The sequence below is a fragment of the Macrosteles quadrilineatus genome, unplaced genomic scaffold (assembly GCF_028750875.1).
Source record: "Macrosteles quadrilineatus isolate MER2022 unplaced genomic scaffold, UCM_ALF_1.0 Scaffold_2__2_contigs__length_208266976, whole genome shotgun sequence".
NCBI lineage: Eukaryota > Metazoa > Arthropoda > Insecta > Hemiptera > Cicadellidae > Macrosteles > Macrosteles quadrilineatus.
This window is the reverse complement of record NW_026542595.1, coordinates 205,698,860-205,722,075: the sequence shown is the minus strand read 5'-3', so window position 1 is coordinate 205,722,075 and position 23,216 is coordinate 205,698,860. Positions and strand designations below refer to the sequence as shown.

General features: G+C 34.9%; 1 protein-coding gene across 1 annotated transcript in view; it reads left to right on the top strand.

Annotated features, from left to right (window-relative positions):
* LOC128986523 (methionine--tRNA ligase, cytoplasmic-like) overlaps window positions 1-21,731 on the top strand; it is a 40,141-nt gene extending 18,410 nt beyond the window's left edge. Inside the window, exons 7-20 of the mRNA XM_054406930.1 lie at window positions 817-933; window positions 1,516-1,719; window positions 2,442-2,531; window positions 4,057-4,243; window positions 5,187-5,351; window positions 5,703-5,922; window positions 7,119-7,332; window positions 7,687-7,923; window positions 13,893-14,076; window positions 14,758-14,919; window positions 15,685-15,816; window positions 16,833-16,892; window positions 20,906-21,037; window positions 21,472-21,731. Of these exons, the coding sequence (XP_054262905.1) occupies window positions 817-933; window positions 1,516-1,719; window positions 2,442-2,531; window positions 4,057-4,243; window positions 5,187-5,351; window positions 5,703-5,922; window positions 7,119-7,332; window positions 7,687-7,923; window positions 13,893-14,076; window positions 14,758-14,919; window positions 15,685-15,816; window positions 16,833-16,892; window positions 20,906-21,037; window positions 21,472-21,486 (2,119 nt within the window). The 3' untranslated portion in view covers window positions 21,487-21,731. The remainder of the gene's footprint in view (window positions 1-816; window positions 934-1,515; window positions 1,720-2,441; window positions 2,532-4,056; window positions 4,244-5,186; window positions 5,352-5,702; window positions 5,923-7,118; window positions 7,333-7,686; window positions 7,924-13,892; window positions 14,077-14,757; window positions 14,920-15,684; window positions 15,817-16,832; window positions 16,893-20,905; window positions 21,038-21,471) is intronic.
* The last annotated feature ends 1,485 nt before the right edge of the window (window positions 21,732-23,216 follow it).

Here is a 23,216-nt window from a genome sequence, read left to right as displayed (position 1 = left end):
TGAGTCTGGAAACAATCCTATTCCCAATGAGTTCATTATTCTCTAAGTAAATTCAGGGGAAGGAAAATTTCAGTCACAATGTAACATTACATTGGCAAGTTTACATTGCGATATAAGATTATTGGGTGTGTTGCTAGCCTAGTGGATAAGCATCTCGGACTCAGGTGCGGGAGGGACGGGTTCAATTCCAGACACATCCACAAAACTTAAATGGGTTTGAACCGTTTTCCTTTAAAAGTGTTTGGACTACATTCAACATCTACTTGGACTAAATTCAACACTGAATCATGCAAAAATGCCACTGGCGTAGATATAAAAAGAGTACCTAACTACTGGACTAGGAGTCAGTGTTTACCTGGAACTACTTGGTATTCAGTGTAATAACAAGAAGTTGGCTTCACAAAAGCCTATTTACATTCTTTAAAGCTTCTAAGGGGTAGATTCCCTTGGTCAAACCCCTTAGAATCGGACCCTTGTCCAAACTAAATACATCATCCATAAATCCTGATCATGTGTGTTAGGAAAAAATACATTTTAAAACCACAATAAGTCAGTAACATACTAAACAATCAACGCTTATAGCAATAATATTATACACATAGCCCCTACTGAATTGCTTGATGAACAGGCTGTGTCTTGTTTGTTTGCAAGGCAAAATACAAACCGTGCAATTGTGTGTGTTATTCACATGTGGCTGTCTGAACAGAGGTCGTAACCAAACAGATTTGATTGAGAGAAGGTCTACTGTCTGAACAAGTTTTATTTGTGGTATTTTTGAAGCTCGCTTAGTAATCTGTCAATCTTTGTTATATTCAGGCTGCCGAAACCAGGGGAGAGGAATGTCCTAATCACTTCAGCACTTCCTTACGTCAACAACGTTCCTCACTTAGGAAACATCATCGGCTGTGTACTGTCTGCAGACGTCTTTGCAAGGTATTACATTTTAAAGTAAATTTTATCAAATTACTTGTTTATCGAGTTTAGTCTTTGTGAAATAAATTTGGTCAAAAAGGGTCATAGGTTGTAGTTTAAGATTCCAAAATGGAAACAACAAATAGTTTGAGTATTTTTTATCACGGAAAGATGGCTAACAAACATAATCATTGAAATAAGGTAGGCTACTACCAACTTTCTTCCTGCTGCAGTTGGTCTTTATCTTATAGGCAAGTATGCTGATTGTCCTGTCTTCCTTAATCCTTAAAACAACATTTTCACAAACATTTTCATATTTGATGTCAATTTCAACACCAAGTTGCACCTGAAAAGTTTGTATCACTGAAAATTCACTCTGAAACACATAGTATTCTTTGTATTGTATTGTGATAGGGGTGGATTCGTGGTCCAAGCACGTCAACCGAAGCTTATTGTGCATCCCACTTGCCGCTAACTGGGTAAGCCTATACCTGTGTCTTTGACTTGATGCAGGAGCTTTTGCCTAATGTTAGTGTCTGGTTCATCACCTGGCTGCTTTAGACCAACCATAGTATCTTATAATTTCCAACTGTTGATCCACAGGTACAGCAGACTTCGAGGGTGGAACACCCTGTACATCAGTGGTACAGACGAGTATGGTACAGCTACTGAGACCAAGGCTCTAGAGGAGGGCCTGACTCCCAGACAGATCTGTGATAAGTACTTCACCATCCACAGAGATATCTACCAGTGGTTTAACATTCAGTTTGACCTGTTCGGCCGCACCACCACACCTCAACAGACTGAGTAAGTTGAAACTCTTGTTGGCAAGTAAAAACTATTGATTATATCAATACAGGAGAGTGTGGCTATTCCAAATCCGGCTATTTAGAACTGCCTTTTCCAAACTCAAGTTTGGAAATTATTTAATTTAAAAAAATGTTTGTGCAAAGCCAACACTTACCATGAATGATCGTTGCTGAAACATACCATGCTAACGATGTTGTTAGTAAAGCTTGCTGAAAATGTTTGAAAATAATACAATGTCGCAGAAGTTAGTTAATATCGATGTGCTGTTGGGGGTGTTAGCAATAACACAAAGAATGTTGAAGAGTGATAATTTTGCTAATGTGAGTATGGCTATCAATGTCGCTGTACCTGACTTTTCAAATACAAAACAGAAAACAATAATACAGAAAAATGACTACAATGATGTAGTCAGACGACATTGCCATCGAGTTCTGTATAGTTAAGCTGTCTCCTGTGTAAAAGATAATAAGTTCATAGAATTAGACAAGTTCACCTTCATTGTTCTGTTTCCACAACCAAATTAATACACTATCAGAAAACAAAAACCTTAATAGACGAATAACATTGACATAGCTATCTGGGTTTGGAATCTATCAGGATCAGACTTGCAAACTTTGGAAGTTAATCACTCACTTAGCACCAGTAGGTAAATTTTAATGAAAGAGTAAGCCATTTGATTTCTCTTTGTTATGACTCCAACTTAAGTTGTTTCTTTACAGAGTTGTCCAAGAACTGTTTCTCCTCTGCCACAAGAACGGATACACTTGCACACAGACCATGGATCAGCTTCTCTGTGAGAAATGTGACAGGTATGTTATCTTATCACTGAAAAATTAGTTATAAATCCCAATACTAATCTACAGTTAGATTTCCTTTTCTTGTTGAAACCTAATTTTATCTGAAAATAAAAAGTAATATTTTTCAAATTAATAGTTTTCCAGTAGTTGTAGCGCTTGAGCCTGTTCACCATCCTCTTGATAATCAGATTTTTATGTTTACTGAAAGGTTGTCGTAAACCAAAAACATCGGGTTACAAAAACTCTACTAAACATTTTTAAAACTAACCTATAAATTAAGAAGGGTCCACCACAATGCCTTTATCATGTATTCTTTGACAACAAGGGGTTTAAATTAATCAGTTAATAGGGAAATATTGTACAGAAAAGGAGTGTTTGTTAAACACAAAACACAATTTATTAATTTAATTTCCTATATCAGCTCAAACATACATCGTCATAGGTCTGAACAAGTTTATCCTTGCTGAATTCAATTAGGCCTATCTGAATTATACTTAGGCGATCCAGAAAGTAAAGAACGTTTCGTTATGACGCCGCTAGGCGTGCGCCGATCTCGTACATTTTGGTATGTGCGTACTCGGCAACTCAGTCGGCATCCAGCCGTGACAATTGGAGCATTCTAGTGCTGCTCGTTTTTTCACAATTTCAACTTAAGATGAGCGCTGCAATCAAAAATCCCGCCAGTTAAGGGGTGCGGTCAGTGATACGGTTTTTGTTGGAAAACACTTAAAACCGAAACTTCTCCTCAATTTTCACGGACTTTGTTGTTTAAAATTGTCACGCAACAAAGCGAAATACCCGTTATCGGGAATCGGCGGTTTTTGCGAACCTTTTCATCAACTTTAGCGACCAGTTCCATCAGTCATAATGCTTCAGTTTAATGCCAACACAAACCGTATCACTGCCCGCAACCCTTAACTGGCGGGATTTTTTATTGCAGCGCTCATCTTAAGTTGAAATTGTGAAAAAACGGGCAGCGCTAGAATGCTCCAATTGTCACGGCTGGATGCCGACTGAGTTGCCGAGTACGCACATACCAAAATGCACGAGATCGGCGCGCGCCTAGCGGCGTCATAACGAAACGTTCTTTACTTTCTGGATAACCCACGTATAATCAGAATTCAGAATGTCTAGTGAAACAGGAATGACTCATGGATTTTGATGACTGAAAAAAGTACACAAAATGAATGTAAATTTTGTATGGGACTGGTAAATTTTAATTTTAGACAATCATTACTAGCCTAACAACCAATCATCATTACATTTCATTACACTTTGTTATTCTTTGTGTATTAAGGCCTATGTCATTATAGAATTTGTTTAGCTTTTTGTAAGGGAACAGTCAAACATTTCGTTGAATAAAAAATTACGACTGCCCAAGATGAACACAGATATTGCTGCGATTCACATTTTTTTATTTTGTGTGCATGCTATTTACCAACTAATGACTATAGTGTGCTTATGTAATCAAGTGTGTGTGTGTGTGTATGTGTGTCAAGTGCTAAACGTTTCTAATATATTATTTTGTCACTATCAGGTATCTAGCAGACAGGTTCGTAGAGGGGACATGCCCCAAGTGTGGGTACGAGGACGCGCGAGGTGACCAGTGTGACAAGTGTGGTCAGCTGATCAATGCTCCAGAACTGATCAAACCTCGGTGTAAAGTGTGCGGCAACACTCCGGTACTGAGACAAGCTCAACAGCTGTTCCTCGACTTGCCTAAGGTAAGAACATCGTGTCCAGCAATAGGGTGAACTCGATAAGCTTAGTTTTTCAATCTCAAAGTTAGCAAAAGAACAGAGTTGTACTGGTTTAAGCTTATTTTACAATATATTTAACACATATTTTGGTTGCAAAGCAGTTTACCATTGAATATAAAGATTGTTCATCACTTCTAACTAAGTGAAACCTTTGTTGAAAATGCTGTCAGTAACAGTGAACGGAAAGATTCAAATTTTTGTGTATTCTAAATAAAGGTGTTGTGTTATTGACCAGATAGAAAATAGGTCCATGTAAAACGTATGTCCTTGTACATTTTGTCACATTAATACAATAATTTAGTTTGTTTTGAAATTGTTACACAGTAGTACCCTAAACAAATCCTTATTCTAGGGGTTGAAAAGAAACAGTCAAAAGGTGACTGTACAGATAGAACTTGAGCACATTTTATGCAAATATATCTCTTATCTTGAATATGTGCTTTATCATAAATGTTTGGAAATCTAATTACTGAATTAATTATTAATTATCATAATAATTATCAATAATTAATTGATTAATGAGTAATTGTCATTAATTACTAATTAATGATTGTTAAAAAATAATAATTCACTAAAAAGTAATATTTGTTATTGTTATGTTGTATCAATCCCATAGTGACATGAAGGATCTAGGAGCTGTCCCTACTTGAATTTTCTGGAGCATCTACCCACACTAAAGTCTGTTGGGGAAGGTTTCCTGGGTTCTACCACGGGGTTTTTTATCTTAATCTATATATCAGCTGTTGGCTGTTGTTTTAAAAGTAAGGGTGAAGTGGAGGGGATGGAATCACTTCCCCTCAAACAGCCTAAATTATGTGGACATAGTACAAAACTGGTTTAACAAAAACCACTGCCTAAAAGTTGAACTGCATCACCATACACTGTACAATAACTGTTCCTTGTGCAGATTGCACCCCGACTACAGAAATGGGTGGATTCCACGAGTTCCGGGTGGACAGCCAATGCAGAGATGATCACAAAGTCCTGGCTCAAGGATGGACTGAAACCTCGGTGTATCACCAGGGACCTGAAGTGGGGCATTCCAGTCCCCTTGGCAGGGTTTGAACAGAAAGTGGGTGAACGAGTTTAATTTTGGATACTAGTTTAGACCTTTTTTAATTAAAAAAAGAGTGTAGTTTAATGAAGGGTAGCTGAGAGCACAGAGTGTGATATAGTCTAACATTATTTTTTCCCCTTTGTTTTTGTTGAGATAGTTTAGGTGATAGGCAACTGTTGGCAACTTTAAAGAAGTCCTTTTTTGTTCTTTAATTTTTGTACTTATTAGCTCTTGGACAATTTTCTTATGTAAGCTTGCTGAACTACGTATCTTTAAAAAATTAATTTTTAGGGTAACTTACTATTCTGTTCTCTTAAATGCTGTAAAGTGCCATTTTGGACAGTAGCTATACTACGTTTTCAACAGGTATTTTACGTGTGGTTTGATGCACCCATCGGCTATATGAGCATCACCAAGTGCTACACAGACCAGTGGCGCACCTGGTGGCAGCCGGGACCTAACGCAAAGGTGGAGTTGTTCCAGTTCATGGCCAAAGACAATGTTCCCTTCCACGCTATCATGTTCCCAGCAACACTCATGAGCGTTGACAAGGGACATACGATCGTCAGCCACGTGTGCGCCACGGGTAAGGAGTGACATAGAGAGTGAATATTGGCTGGGAGTAAAGTGTAGCCTATATTAAACTTAGGCTTTTACCTTTGATAAAGTTACCTAATAACTTTAAACCTAATGTATGTGTGTCTGCCGACACTTAGTTCATTCAAACTCATTTAAAAGCGATCTTTGGTCGACCAGTAGCTCTTTTAATATTTCACACATATATTTTTCAACCTGTATTATTTATTTATTTTATTAACTTGGTACAGTAAACCTTCGATAGTTCAACACTCGATAGTTCGACACTCCTTGTAGTTTGACACGGGCTAAACTATATTGTCAAGTGATATTTAATGGTTACTATTGTGATGTAAGCTGACTTGAACATTAATTTGTCATTTGTTGTTGACTTGAGACTAACGAACAGTGAAATTGTTAAACTTTTTAGTGTTTAATACATTTGGGTGATTTCTATATAGGCCTAATACTTGTGTTTTACTTTCCTGTATGTTAAACTCCATTTACTCCCTATAATTCGACATTTCAATAGTTCGACACCCCTTAAGTCCTCAAAGTGTCGAACTATCGAGGTTTTACTGTACACTACAGGACAGGACACATAACAATAATTTAACATAATATAACAATAATTTGTTAAATACTTAGCGGCATAAGCCTTACAACATCAACTTCAAGCTTACGTTTAATTTAAATTGTGGTCTAATGAGGGATAACAGCTAGCTTACCTTAGAAGAAATACAGGTAGGTCATAGAACACACAGAAGATGCATAAAACACACAATCTTTCAATCCCAGGGGGGCGTTTATCAGGTGTAGAGAATGAGAGTTGACAAAGTGGTTGATGTCATGGCTGTTGCCGCCTATACGTTGCCTATACACTTCTCACTAGTTTACTTACAACAACCCGTACATAGGAATACTCTAGGCCTGTTTAAAGCATTCCAACACAGCTAGATAAATATATCACAGACAAAGTCTCCCCAGGGGACGAAATGTTGTAGTTTTATGTGCCTTCAGTGTGTTCTATGCCCTTCCTGTATTTCTTCTAAGGTAAGGTGGCTGTTTTATTCTAAAATTTAAAATCCTGACCTAGAGCCTTTTCTGGAACAAAACTTACATTTTATTTGGCGTTTACTTAACTTAATGCAGCTTGGCTTTTCACCAAATATTATGTCACCCCCTCAAAACTACGTTGTGTTTCAGAATATCTGAATTACGAAGATGGTAAATTCTCCAAGTCCCGAGGTGTAGGCGTGTTTGGTACAGATGCCAAGGAGACTGGCATACCCGCTGACACGTTTAGATTCTACCTTCTCTATGTGAGGCCCGAGGGTCAAGACTCGTCGTTCTCTTGGTTGGATCTCGCAACAAAAAACAACTCTGAGCTACTCAACAACCTTGGAAACTTTGTCAATAGGTTTGTGTTTCTGTTGTATTTTTTTAAGTGTTTCAAGGAATAAAATGTCCTGGACTTGTGTGGGACTAAACAAAATTACTATCCTATTGCCGTCAGTAGGAAAAAAAGTCAGTAAAAGAAAAACTATTATTGAATTGTGGCTCTGCTTACAGCTTACACATGACACTGCAATGCCTATGCAATTCTGCCTAATCCCGGCCTAGACCCTTGACATTTAATGTGTCATATAAAGATATAATGGATACAAACATGAAAGTGAAAAACACTTAAACAGTTATTCATTTTCAAGTTTGAGTTGGGATAGCACCAGACTAAAGTGACAATGCAAGTTTTTAAGGCAAACCATGTCCACAGGGCCCTGGTGTTTTGTGAGAAGTTTTTCGCCAGCCAGGTGCCGGAGATGGTGATGACAGACGAGGAGTGGAACCTACTGGCACAAGTGTCTCGGGAGGTGAAGGCCTACAACCTGGCCATGGAGCGGACAAGGTTCAGGGAGGGGATGGTGCGCATCATGAACATTGCAAGGCTCGGCAACCAGTACATGCAGGTGTGCGAACCTTGGCAAGCCATCAAGGGCTCTGATGACGATAAGTGAGTAGACTTGTTAACAGCTTTTGTAGGTTATTTTATAGGCTTTCAATGGGTGTACAGTAAATCAACTGTATACTTAATACCAAGGCAAAAATGTGGTTCGGATTCCACTATAAACTGTAGGTACCTCCAGACATGCGCCATTTGCAAAGCACGAAATATTTTACGTTTGGCGATCTAGTTGTCTTCCAATTCTCCAATTAACAATTAGATCTCTACACACATGCGTTGTTTTCGAGTAACTGTTCATTTCTGATATAGCAATAATATTCGTTCACATTGATGTGTGCACAAATACGACAACAATCAGGAAAACACGAGCACTGCATTGTAGTATAAAATATGTGTTTCGAGTAAAAGCAAAATGTGCTGTAATGACTCAAAATCTAATGTTTATGAATATAGTCTAGTCATTAGGCCTAATTAAATTCCAAACTAAATCTTGTTATATATTTATTATTTATTCATGTTCATTGTTTAGTAGTAAAACCATATTGTCTCGACATAGGCTATATATAATTTATAATCAAAATTTATTCATTGGCTTATCAAAATTATTATTCAAAACAATTCCTCCATTTATAATTTATTTTTGTAAAAAATACAACCGACTTCAAAACGCTCTAAAAAGAATGAAATAATTTTAATAAAGTAAACTTTTGTATTAGGCAATCTCACGTATTTTAAGTCGGCGCGGCTCTATGATGATTTTTGATACAAAATTGAAAGAGGGTGTCCATATTGCAGGTGACTATCTATAACTAAAGGTGTTAATCTGCATGTATTTTTCATAGTTATGCGATAAGTGTTATTTTATTACCGTAATCAGAGATCGGCATTATAGTGGTATTAACGAGTATCTTTAAAAAGATTATAACGCATTTAAATGTTTCTAACTTGGAAAAGTAATGTTTTAATACTAAACTAGCTTCTTTTCCCTATCATAATATCAAACTAAATTATTTTCCTATTCATAGAACATTTGTGTGTGTTATTTTCATAATGCATTTATTCTGAAGTAAACATAAAATACAAGAAAATATTTCCTTTAATATATAAATAAAACAGTTCAGTATGTTTTTTATATATTTATGTTATCCAGCTACATTTTATTGATTTTCAAAATACACACACAATATTTAATTTCAATCATATTTGCAGTTTGAGCCGCGCCGACTTGAAATACGTGAGCTTGCCTAATACAAAAGTTTACTTTATTAAAATTATTTCATTCTTTTTAGAGCGTTTTGAAGTCGGTTGTATTTTTTACAAAAATAAATTATTTCATGATTTTTAGTGACTGTATAATTTTTTTATATATTAATTACTTGAGGTTTTTTGATAAGCAAAACTGTTTGAAACAATCAAAAGTTCCACAGAACAATTATTATTTTAAAACTGCTTGAGTCACCTGTACAGGTTACCAGAGGTGCCCATCCCCCCCAAACCCAGAGGCGCAATCCCCCCCCCCAAGCCAAAGGAGTATCCCCCCCATTTATACTGCCGTTTATTTAAACCTACCCTCCCCCCACCAATTTATCTGTTAATCTCCCCTTTACCTCATAAAACGAGCATTTAAAGTATTTTGTAAAAGTTGAGGTAAAGAAAAACAAACTTTCTGATAATCAAAATTAAATGTTTAATAGTAAACGTCATTTAACAATATATCATTGTATCTAACTAATGGACGAATTAGAAGTTTTTCAATTTAAAATTCAAAATCTGTATTATCAGCCAACAGTTACTCAGTACCTATTGCAATAGAAAATGTCTTCAAAACGTACAACAATAGGCCTATACTCGGTGAATTACTCTACTATATTATCCTAATATATTATCTCTAATATATTAGGTGGCGTTAATTTTACGAGGCTTAAGAATTCAAACAGGTTTAAGTGCATTAATAATAGGGACTTTCAAAATTATAGGCAGAGTCCCGAAATAGGACAAACTTGTTGCTCGCTACTCGGCTTCCTTCTACAAAAATCGCCGGACAAAATACCCAGAATTCCATAATTGCCACCAGCATAAAAGGTTTTTGTGATGAAGTAATCTTATAATAAAATCATTTTGATAGCCTCAGGATTGCCTCTTATGACTAATGATGGTAGAAACGCATCTTGTCAGACAATCCTTAATAATATATGTAAGGTAGAGTCGAATTTTACTTGCTACATATGTTTTGGTGGTTCATTAACTCCACCATCGGAGGCTTACAAAAGGATCCACTTCTGGAGGTGTCGTCAGAATATGTTACAAACATTAAACAGGAAACACAAAACGATAACAGATAGGCCTATCAATTCACGCGTGTATTGCCGCGGGCAGGAGTGGAAGTAAACTGAATACTGAATCAGTCAGGTTATGACGGAAAGACGTGGTCTCTGGATTGTCGTCTGTGAAAGGTCAATTCACACACATCAGTCCAGTCACAGTTCCGTTACAGTCCAGTTGCAGTCCAGTTACAGTCCAGTCACAGTTGCATCCGCAATTTCTCAGTCAATTATTGTCCGTCAGTTGGTTTCATTCAGTCTTCCGTCTCTAATATTTACAGTAATTTATAGTCAAAACAATTAAATTTTAAACCTATACGGTACTCTATTAAATTATCATTGTCCATCTTGTTGATTGTTACAAACAGTACTCAAAATACAAACACGACCATTTAATAACAATAACACTATTTTCTAACCTCAAACAGTTCCGTCAGGCGTCCGAAGAATCAAAAAGTATCGTTGGAAAGAAATCTGAAATTGGATGACGGATGCCAGCAGAGTAACTGACGGGACTGCAACGGATGAGTGTATATAGCGCAATAGAAAATCCATCAAAGAATATTTTTGTTAACTGTGACGTGCCTGAAGTGACTTTACTGTGACGTGCCGTAACTGATGAGTGTGAATCGACCTTTAAAAGCTGATATTGGACTAATTGTAGTGACGAAGGAGAGTGTTGAAAATATAATGGGATTCATAATTGAGTTTTCTATTCAAAATTATTGACAATAATAACCAATTTATATGCTGGATATAAATGATGGTCTCGAAATTCTACAGTACTGCGCGAAAGGAAATTTATTAAATACTTTTAAAGAGTTTGAAATTTATAAATACATAAAACTAGGGACGGCACACAATTTTTTAGTGAAAACACTCAATTAACTATGAATTCCATAATACTTTCAACACTCTTCTCAGTCATTGCAATACTACAATAGTGCAATATCAGCTGTTGAAAACGCAGACGACAATCTAGAGACCACGTCAGTCCGTCTCCGTCATAACCTGAACCTGATTCAGTTTACTTCCAGTCCTGCCGACGGCAATGTACACGCGTGAATTGATAGGCATATCTGTAATCGTTTCGTGTTTTGTATTAAATGTTTGTAACATATTCTTACGACACCTCCAGAAGTGGATCTTTATGTAAGCCTGACGATAATGGAGTTTAAGAACCACCAAAACATGTATCAAGTAAAATTCGACACTAGAATATTAAGGATTGCCTGACAAGGTGTGTTTTTGTTTTTACCATTCTTAGAAGCAATCGTAATTACGAATGGCAAAATGTTGTTGGTGTTGATGGTGAACTACTTAGAAACACTTTTCAGGCTGCTTATACAAAATTATACATTCATTATGATAGCTAGCAAAAAAATGTCCCCCCCCCAAAACCCCCCCCCCCCCAAAAAAAATTCCTGTGGCGCGTTTGCGCCACAGTCCCCCCCCTCTGGGCACCCCTGCAGGTTACATAGGTTTAATCAATGGGTATGAAAATAAACATTTTTAGATATTCCTTAAGAAAGAAAGAGTTGTTCATTACATTAGGCCTAATGAAAAACTAATTGTCTTTTCTAGATACATTGAAATGTCAGACATCATCGTTTCCTGCAATCGGTGTACTTCTACATTATAAAAAGAAATACAGTAACGTCTCAAGCCTTTTGGAACAATATGAAAGTTATTCCTCAGCCACCAGCGCTAAAAAATCTCTCAAAAGTGGAAAATTGGTCGTTAACACGTATAGTACCTTTGGAAAATATTATATGAAAGATTGGTTCAGCTAAAAGTGGTGTAAGCCATACAGGGGGTTTTGTTTGCTCAAGATATAGCCTAGTCGAAATTGCAAATCATCTTCCTCTAGGACTTTCCGAAGCAGGCATAATAGTATTGATATGTTATAGTAACTGGGTAGAGAATATTAATAAACATTCCACATCTGCAAATGAAATATGTATATGACAGATTGGTTCAGCTAAAAGTGGTGCAAGCCATGTAGGTGGTTTTGTTTGATCAAGATAAAGCCTAGTTGAAATTGCAAATCATCTTCCTCTAGGACTTTCCGAAGCAGGCATAATAGTATTGATATGATATAGTAACTGGATAGAGAATATCAATAAACATTCCACATCTGCAAATGCATGTTTAGTAATTAAAATATTTAACACTTTTAAGACAATTGACGATTATGCACTGTCACACTTCTTAAGTCGTGTAAGGAATAATTGCATTTAATTTATATTTAGACCTGTTTTACGAATGCTTTGGTTTTCACAATACACCTTTATTTGTCAATATCATACAGCTATTCACTGAAACATATATGTTTTTGTAAGTCAGAATATTCAATACTAAAAACAGAATTACTGCATACACAAATCAAGTCAAACGTTAAAATACATTTTTTATAGTAACCAAAACAAAATGCATTTTTCTAAATGTAATTCATTTAGGCTCCATGGCAAGAAATAGTTTATTGATCAATATGAAGCAACTGTTTCATGAAGAATTGTCTGTAGCTTCATTTAAATGGTTTCAACTAACAGCTGTAGGAATGTTATTATTATTTATTGCCTTCTCTGCTTAAATGTAAACAATCTGCACAAATGTAAACAAAATAAATGTTGAATATTTAAGGTTTTCAGAATTTTTCACCGAAACAAATATTATACTTAAACATAATATATAAGGTACCAAATAGAAACTCTCCTGGTTATTTTGGTGGTGGAACCACACTGATCGGTAAAAGAATCACAGAGAAATTGGTGAACATACATAGAAAAAAAAAAACATCGCCACAAACAAATTGAGAACCTCCTCCTTTTGTTGGTAGTGGGGAAGTCGGTTAAAAATACAGTGCATCTGGGTTCAAGATTGTCAATAAAATTCATCCATGTTTTTATTTATGTGAACCCCATAATTTAAGAAATGATTTACAACAATGAACAGTGAGAGTGCAGTTAAGGTATCCAAGAAGAACAAACAGAAACTATTAGTTTTAGTTGTGATAAATAAATTGTAAAATTATAAAATAAAGTATTGTCAAAATATCCAAATTAACTGAAGAAAGAAGAATTTAGGGCTACATTATTCAGAAGAAAATTATTATAACAGAAGATTGGTGAGAACATTCAATTTAAAATTAGGCCTAATTCAAACTATAGACATCTCCAGGATCTATTTTGGGACTAATACTACCTCCATGTTTCATTGATATTAACAAAAGAAAAGAAAAATTAATCATCTTATTAAAATATTGTTTCCAAATTATTATTCAATCTATATCTTAACTTATTACATAAATTCAAAGAAATCTTTTGATTCAGTCTACACGAATTTTACACCCCTTATTTACCGTTAAACATTGTCATTGTACCTATTCAATAACATCCGCACCTCATCATTTCTATTATTAGTTAAGACAAAAATAAAATAACAACATATTTAGAGGTTTATTTCATAAGCCAGCAAGAGTCACTACATTCAGATAAATATTAGAGCGTGTTTTGCTAAAGAAGTGATAAAATTTGAAATACTGCATGTGATGTTCACTATTTCTAGGTTTATTTACTATTTGAATGTTCGAATAAACTCATTAATATTGAGCCGGGCTCGAATACTAAATTATTTGTTCAACTATCCTTAGTTATTTTATGTATGTAGTATTGATGGTTAAGTTGGTTTGTACAGAGCCCGAGCCAAGACGTGTGTGGGAGTGTCGTGTAACATTGCTACCTTGCTGGCCATGTTGATCAAGCCCTACATGCCTCACACGTCAGACGTGATGGCCGCTCAGATCAACGCACCTAAGGACGCCTTCATACTCACAGACCACGTCTATCAGATACTCACTCCTGGACACAGAATCGGAAAGGTGAGCAAAGGGCATGTCAATTTTTTTTGGAAAATCGGTTGATGATAATATTTACATCTGTGGTACTGGATGATTATATTAGTCATAACTACTGGTTACTGGCTTCGGGTATTCGGTGTTTTTTTCTTTTATTAATTCAATTGTGATGATGATTAAGAATTAAAAAAATAATAGTTTCAATGGAAAACAAATGTTTTCTTCATAAATTGAAAAAACAATTTTTATTTAATAGTTTTAGTATTTTTACAACGGTTTTCATTATTTTTCCCTGATGTCCAAACTAAACTGGCCTAGCAAAGTCGGATAAGGGTAAGACTGAGAAATTAAGACTATCAAGTACCATTTTCTAAAGGCGAAGGAAGGGATTTGAATGTTGGTGGATGGGTATAAAAGTTCAAGTATATAAAGTATTAAGTCTCAGTAAAGAAATTTAGATAAAAAAAATCCAATCAATAGTTATTGGGAGATTATGGTTCTGGCACCTCAAGTATTAAAAATTAAAAAGACTAAGTGGTTGGGTCTATTACTTCCTCCTCTGAACAATAAAGTTCCTATTCAGTTTTGGCTTTTTGGGAATAAATTTCATCATTTTTTTTGGAAAAGTGCAACAAACACTACTGGTATTAAGTAATGTAAGCAGTTGTTTATTTTTTCTAAATTCGTCTTGTAACTTGCCCACAGCCAGTTCCGCTATTCGCCAAGATAGAGCCGAGCACTGTAGATCAACTGAAGAAGAGGTTTGCAGGCAGGCAACAATCACCTCCGGCTGCCAAAGGCGTCAAACCTACGCTAGACCCAGCCATTGATTCACTGGATAAGATGGAAGCTGCGGTCCAGAAACAGGTACCTAACCTAACCTAATATGCTAGACCTAACCTAACCTATGCTAGACCCAGCCATTGATTCACTGGATAAGATGGAAGCTGCTTTCCAGAAACAGGTACCTTACTCAATCAGTCAATCCTTTAACAGCTTCAATACTTAGGTAGCAGTTACTTCTTTAACAATTCATAGACAACCAATGACATTATCATAATGATTTGTACATCATGTAAATTAAAGGAATGGATAGATTACATTTTATTTTGATTGATTGACATAAATGCGAAATTCAGTGGTGTCACACTGATAAGTTATTAATTTGTGTTTTTAATGGTTTCTTATTGTATTTTTGTTGATTCGATGACAATTTCATAACATAAAATTTTCAAATCTTTCCTAATATGAGAGTCACGCAGTATGCTAGTGTTTTGTAGGATGCCATTGTGAACATTGAGAACAGGCCTAAGTAGATAGTTTGGGAAAGAACCATACTTACCTTCTTATCATCATAGGTTGTTATAATAAACCAAGAGAATGAAAACCCAAGTGTTTCATTTGATTTTGGCTGGATCAAATAATGTGCTTGAAGCCTTGGAATCATATTAGTAATATATTGTTATTAGAGTTCATTTCCTAATACTGGATAGCCAAATATCAATGAATATTTATTTTATACCATCTGGTATTCCCCACACTGCAATACTGGTACCATTGTCATTGCCATAATCTGATGTGTAGCCTCCATTACAGTACATACAGTAAATCTCTTATTTTGTAATATTGCAGGCTGACCTTGTAAGATCTATGAAGGAAGGCGGAGCTGCCAAATCAGAATGGCAGCCACATGTCAAAGTCTTGTTGGAGATGAAGAAACAGTTGGAAGGAATGAAGAAGGCCACACCACAAGTTCAAAATCAGGTAAACGAAAAAAAAAAAAAATGGTTTGAGCCCCAAATGCTGATATGGGCCATCAAGTCGTATTCAAATAGCCACTCACACAGTGTATGTGAAAAGCTCATAGAAAATAACTGTAAGATATATCCAGCAAAAAATGTGACCTTGAAGTATAGAACTACACCAAGCTTGGGCTTTGGATTTATCAGTAAAGTTCATATGGTAGACATTAGTCTAATCAAAGGCCAGTCAGTTTATAAGTGTCTTCCTGCAACGAAGATTAATGGTTTGAATCTTGTCTCGGTCAGGCTTAGTCTGATAATAAATAAGACAAGTTTACGCAACGATCGTGTAAAGATCTTCATCACACAAGTAGAAATTTAAGGCACTATCTTGCCTTAAAACTTCTACGAGTGTCGTAAAGGCTATTACACAAGTTGCTTTACTATTACCTACGCCGTTTTACTAGAACTGTTTGACATTTTCAAACTCTTTCAATAAACCTTCCTGCAATTGTTGGTTAGCAAATTGTTTAGTTCACCTGGGATTTAGGAAAGAATGTGCGTTCCTGGAGGAAATCAGCAAATCAACAATTTTATTGGTCCACAATTTGAGTTTTGTTACTGGCTGATAAGTTGGCGTTGGAAGAATTACTTCTTTCTCATTTGCAATTTTACTTCTTTTCTCTCTTTATCCTTGAACCCCATTGGTCAGATACTTTATCACTCTAGATAAATTAAGTAAGATCAAAATTAACAATGTGGTAATGTGAATCTCTTTGATTCCAAAAATTGTTTTGACAAGGCTAGTATAAAAAATGGTCGTAAGTTTAAAGTATTTTACCTGGTTTGGAGCAGAGTTATTTGCCGCTTGGTGGATGAGGTACATTTAGAATAAACAATGTTTTAAGTGGAAGTTAATGGGAAGGTGGGTTATTGTGAGTTGTGTCACGATCAGATCAGGTCGCGATACGATCAGGCTACTTTTCACCTATCTTTACTGTAATATAACTGTCCAAGTAACTTCCTTGTTTGTTACAGACCTCATCACCTTCTTCAAGCAGAACAGTTGAAGTTTTAGAAAAAGAAGTCACTGAGCAGGTTTGTGTTGAAAAGTTTCATTTTCAGTTTATTCATTACATCCATTTATAAATATCCGATTAATTTGGGATACAAATTGTAAAAGAATCAAAATGTAGTTTTAAGGGCAGTATTGATATAACTCATTCTTAATAAATTTAAAGATATTGGTTTGGTTTGAAAAGTAACTTATAACTTACAGAACTAAATGACAAATGACAATTCTTTATTCCTCATAACATCTGTTACAATTATTACAAACGTAATACACAGACAGGTATACTGTCCAGGTTTCTAATAAATAAAGAATTCTAAATATAAAAAAAAACTAAGATTTAGCCGGTAAGGTACCCCTACAAAAGCTACAGCATGGTGGAACTGTTTATGTTAGGAGAGGTTGGCGAGAGAATGGGTGTCTGTTACCAGGAGTCGTTGAAAAATTCCTCAAGAGTGTAATATGCTTTTTCTTATAAAACGGTTTTGATTTTGTCTGAAAATTTTGCTATGTTTAATTGCTTTAAGGCGTTCTCATTGTATCTTATTGTAAATTTTTAACCTCATATAGAGAGGACTTGTTTCATACATACAAACCTTAGGTAAACCTTGAGGACCTTGGTACGTTACTCATGCTGTAAAGTAAAACAACAATGCTGTTAAATAAGTATACAACGCTGTTGAGTGAATCTTTTCAATTTTAAGAACTGAACTTAAATGGCTCGTTTAAAAAAACCGTCGTAGGTAAACTAATTAACACAATTTGGTGTGAAATATGTCTTACAAAATCCAAGCGTTTGCAACTTATTATCAAATAGCTGTACCCGCGGGCTTTGCCCCATTTAACTTCTTAATTTTCAAGATGAGCTCGTTCGCATGGCTCAATCACGTCCTGGTTGGAGCTCGTTCGCTGCGCTCACTTGCCTTCAGGTTAGCTCGTTCGCTACACTAACTCGCCTCCAGGTTGAAGTTCGTTCGCTACGCTCACTCACCTTTTGGTTTCAAATTAGCTGTGTCATAAATTAAAAAAAATAATAGTGCTGCACCCTGTTGGTAATCCTTGTAACTTTAATGCTATTGAACATCAATAACATCATAGAACAGAACCAATTTGTTTAATTGAAACAGCTGTTAAGATTCTTTAATTCCATTTAAATATGAGTACTCATAAGGTTAACGTGGGAAACTCCAGAGCCACTGGGGCAGAGCCCGAAAGCCCGATCAGAATAAAAACTACTTAGTTTTTCTATTTAATGCCTAAAGAATCGGTGTACCGAATTTCAGCTTCCTAGGTAAATGGGAAGTGGGAGAATTAGTGATGAGTGAGTGAGTCTGTCAGTCAGTGAGTCAGTGAGGGCTTTGCCTTTTATATACAGTCCAACCTCAGTATAACGAATCTGAAGGGACCGAACTGAATATTCGTTATATCAAGGATTTCGTTAAAACGAGGTCCGTTATAAAATAGAGGTTAGGTTTGCAGGAATTTCGCTAAGTCGAGGTTCAGAACCAGCGTCGGTCAATATAGGTCGGGATTTGACCTCATTAAAATACAGTACAATTAAAGTAGCATAGGCTACAATACTTTACAGTACAGTGTTTACATTGTAGGTACAGTAGAACCTAAATTATCCGGCATAATAAAGGGGAGGGATCTTGAATATTGCGCAATCATGACAATGGCATTGACCTTGGTACAGGTTAAAAACTGTAAGTTTAAAATCACAGCTTGTTCTAACCCTCCTAAAACCTAGCCAAACACTGTATTGTGTAGCCATAAACCATGTAAAGAACAAAACAAAACAGTAGAAAGTTTTGTAAGCTACTGCTCGCGATAGGCCGGTAGGCTACTTACAATACAGTACTGATTTATCACAACAGAGGAAAGTAAATAATAATCAGCATTGGTGTTGCTAGTTGAAACAAATCGTATTGAAAACAATAAATTATTAGATAAGTCATTATAAAAGTGTATAATCATAGCCAACTTAAGGATAATAAAAACACTCGTAAAAGGAACGCTAAAATAACGATGTTGCTATTATTTCTCTTTGGTTTTGTTTTTATATTCTTTCTTAGGTTTCTCTTTATCCAAAAATTGTACAATTCCCCATAGTTACTTATCGCCCAATCGCAGCTTACTAAACACTACGTCGTCCTCGTCATCAGTCCTCACCTCAATGAATGAAATCAGTTCTCAGTTGCAAGTTGCAACATCAGACAGCAGACGGAGATGTGTAAAACGGAGCAGACGAATGTTAGCGCAAGCGATGACGTGACCTTTCTATTTCATTTGATAAAGAAACAGTTTTTCCCAAAACAATAATTGGGTGGGGGATTTGTTATATCGAGGGAAAGACGTAGACAATTCGTTATGCAGAGGTTAAATTCGCTATGTAGAGGTTCTGACAATGATAAATTCGTTATATTGAGGTGTCTTATTTTAGCCGAAATCACGAAAAATTCGTTAAATCAAGGTGGTTGTTATGGTTTGTTCGTTATGTAGAGGTAAAATATACATTGTGTCTTATGGAGAGTTCTAGGGGATTAAAAAAAATTCGTTATATCAAGGAATTCGTTATATCGAGGTTCGTTATATCAAGGTTAGACTGTATATAGATTCTAAATTCAAACAAAACGTTTTATTAATTGTAGTAGTAAACTTGTTGTATTAGATTTAAAGCAATCAAGTCTCTCGACCATATATTTAGCTGAGTCAATTAACTCGTGCCTTTGTTGTATGGAGAGGATTTACTGAGTGCGACCCATGGACTAAATTGAATTTGATTGTTTCCCGTTCTGTCTGAAAATAGTTTGCATTATGATTAGTTTGATAAATCCTACATAGGAAAATGAAAATTGCAATTTACTGTGGGGGTAAAAAGTTAGGTACTGATTTTTTCTTCAGTTATTTCAAAGGAGTTCCTTCCAATTATTAGCTTATTTTTACTCACAATAATTTTTTTATCAATAAGGAAGTTGTATTGTTATAATCGTTGGATCTTTAAAGTAGATTTCAAATTGTTATTAAAAAATTAAAAGATTGTGAAAAATCTGTATGCTGGAATATGAACTGATTTGGAATAATTATTATTAAAACCACGGATTGTGAATTTCAATTCTCTGGACTTGGAAACTACTTAGATTTAGATAGAAACTTGGTGACCTTTGATACTTGTTTCAATTGAAATATATTAGTTGTTGTCATTGTCATTTATACAGGTTTTGACAGAGTTTTAAGATATAAGGATTCAGTAAAATTTTGTTCACGTTAAAAAAAAATATTTATAAATTAATCATCCATCAACTTTTCAAAATTATTTTGTGAGTTATTTAGTCTATCACATTCATTTACATTCATTTTGTTTTTATACATTGTATTGTTTGTATATTATAATTTTTGCTAAAATCAAAATCGCTTTTGAATTGGAATTCAAAGTAAACATTTCAATACCAAGGTAAAAATTCAACAATTTTAGAACTAGACCATCTGTAATAAAAAAATAGTATCCCATCACATACATACTAGTGATTCGGATTATTATGTACAAGGATAGGGATCAGCTAGCTTACCTGGTAGACAGAGTCCAGATTAGCCTTGGTAACACACATAAAACACCACATAACACAACACAGAAAACATCAGAAGGGAGAAGAAAGAAGACTCAGTCTTCTTTGAGTCTCCCTAACTGGGACGAAATATTAAGTTTTCTGTGTTGTGTTATGTGTTTTATGTGTGTTACCAAAGCTAATCTGGACTCTGTCTACCAGGTAAGCTAGCTGATCCCTATCTTTGTACGTAATAATCCTAATCAGCCAATTGGCCGTTCCTTAACTTTTATACTAGTGAATCAATCTTTCTGTTTATTCCATCTGATTTTCCATTTCCCATGAAAGCATTTTATGAATCTCTTTTCCACAACATACACTAAAAGCTACTTTTAAACATCAACGCTAATCAATCATGGATCACATCCATATTACACTGCAATAAGCAATTAATATTTTGCCAGCTTTTAAATGCAGGTTAAATTTTGTTTCAGGGAGAGAAGGTTCGAGTGATGAAGCAAGGTGGGAAGTCCAAACAGGAATGGCAGCCGGAGGTTGACAAACTGTTGAAGTTGAAAAAAGAACTCGCGGCTCTCAAGGGCGAACCTGATCCTACCGTCAAGCAGGTACAGAAAAAAGTTGTATTTAAATTATTTTAATTTAGGTTTGTGCTTGCCATTGTCAACTGTCTAAATGAGTGTTTGAAAAGCTTGCCTTCAAATCTGAAGGTAGCTGGTTTGATCCTTAGCATTGTAGATCCTGAATCCTTATGTTATTTTGTCATTGGGCTCTCAATCATAAAGTCAACATTGAACGGCAAGGAAACTAGTGTTTTGGATTTTGGGTTTGGGCAGTTTCCTTGCAAAATAAGTAAACTTTCTATAACGCTGAATAAAACACTTTTTATACCGATAAGATGCTTCATTGTGAAAAGGCTTGGAGAAATTGTGTCGCAATAATAAGTGCATAAGGGAAATCTTCTCATCTGGTTTAGCGGTTTCAATAATATACTCATTGAAATCTATTCAAAATTTAAATGATTTAATTAAAACTTTTTCAGAAATCGAAGAAATGACACAAAGCCAACCCTTCCAAAGGAAAGAAAGGACATAGATGAGACGAGTGATTACAGAAACAGCAATTTTTTTAGATGAAAAGATCTTATTTATTAATTTGTTTTGAAAACAAAAATACTGCTTTATTTATTACTTTACAAAGTAATTTGTAAATTTTTTAATAGAATAATTTTTAAGAGTGAACGTAGAACCAGAAAGTGCTTGTAAATAAATAAGAGGTGACTGAAATGTTGTGGTGTATTTTATATGCCTTATTCCTTAAATATTACCATAAATATCTTGGAAAAGGAGAGTTGATTTTATAATTTTTTCAATATGGTTTTGGTGCTTTCGTGGGGAAAGAATCTCAACATGTAACTTTTTACAAAAAATTTACAAGGTGGTGTAGTATAAAAAAAATCAAGAAGATGAAATGATGTTGGATTATTTTTTGTTTAAGAGGTACCTACTTAAGATTTGTGTAAGATTTTTTAAGAAGCATTGATCAGAAATGGTAAAGTGGTCTAAAATTTTATCACTTTAAAAAGGGTTAAGAATAAAAGGCACAACAGTTTAAATCAGTTTACTTTTGATTTATATTTAAAGCCATCTTTTATTGAATCTCTAAATAACGGAGATTAATAATATTGAAGGCAAAAGTCTAGTCAGTAATGTTTGAATGTATTTTTCAGTCTATATTTTTTGTTTAGGTTCCAAATATTTATATTTTTTTTAGGGATGGACGAGATTGGATTTTTAGTTCGAGACGAGACGAGACGAGATTTTTTATTTCTCATAAAATTTCGAGACGAGATTGAGACGGGATTTCCCTTCTCATACACAACGGGAAATGCACGTTCAAAATTTTTACCTGATTTTGTAACATTGTTAGATGACTGTTTTAATACAAAAATAATGATAATAGGCAAGAATATTTACAATCTTTTATTAAAAAACATCAGCATAACATTTTTTTATTAATCACGCCTAACTTATTAAAAATGCCTACGATTAGGAAACATAGTGATATCGGTTAGGATGGAGTTAAACTTATCCTAAAATAAAATAAACCATAAAATAAAAGCAATATTAATTTTTATAAAATAGTTACTTGTTTTGACTTTTTATAGTAATAAAACATTCCTCACACTGCTTACACTTAACAAAACTTCTCAAATGTTATTAAAGTAATATTATTAAAATAATTAAAGTAATATTTACATTTAAAGAATTAATTAAATAAGAACGCCTTCGCAAAGGAAACGCAACTACAACACGCTCCTGTATTGCGGGTATTGCATTGACTTTCTGCAGGCGTTTTTAATTTTTTGTTGTTTTTTTTTTTATTCTCGTCTCGATAAAAATCTCGGCCAAAAAGAAATCTCGTCTCGTGTAACGAGATTTAAAATTTCCCAAAAATTTCCCGAAATTTCGAGACTTGACCATCCCTAATTTTTTTCTTAAATTAATTCAATATAATGTTACCTGCTTATGTTATTTTAAATGGAAACTAATATTCAGAATCTCACCCAAAGACAATTTCTTTTTTCGTTAGACACCAAAGTTGAAACGTAGCCATAGGCTTACCAAAACAACCCAAAGATACCATTAGTGAACGATCCTTCTTGCTAATGTCTGTTTTGTGAGAGTTTCTGTTTGAAATATTTCTGTTTGTAAACTCCCTAAAGCTCTTTAAACAGTTCCATTCCTTATCAAGGAGACAAATTGGAATTCCATTCTTTTAGAAAAC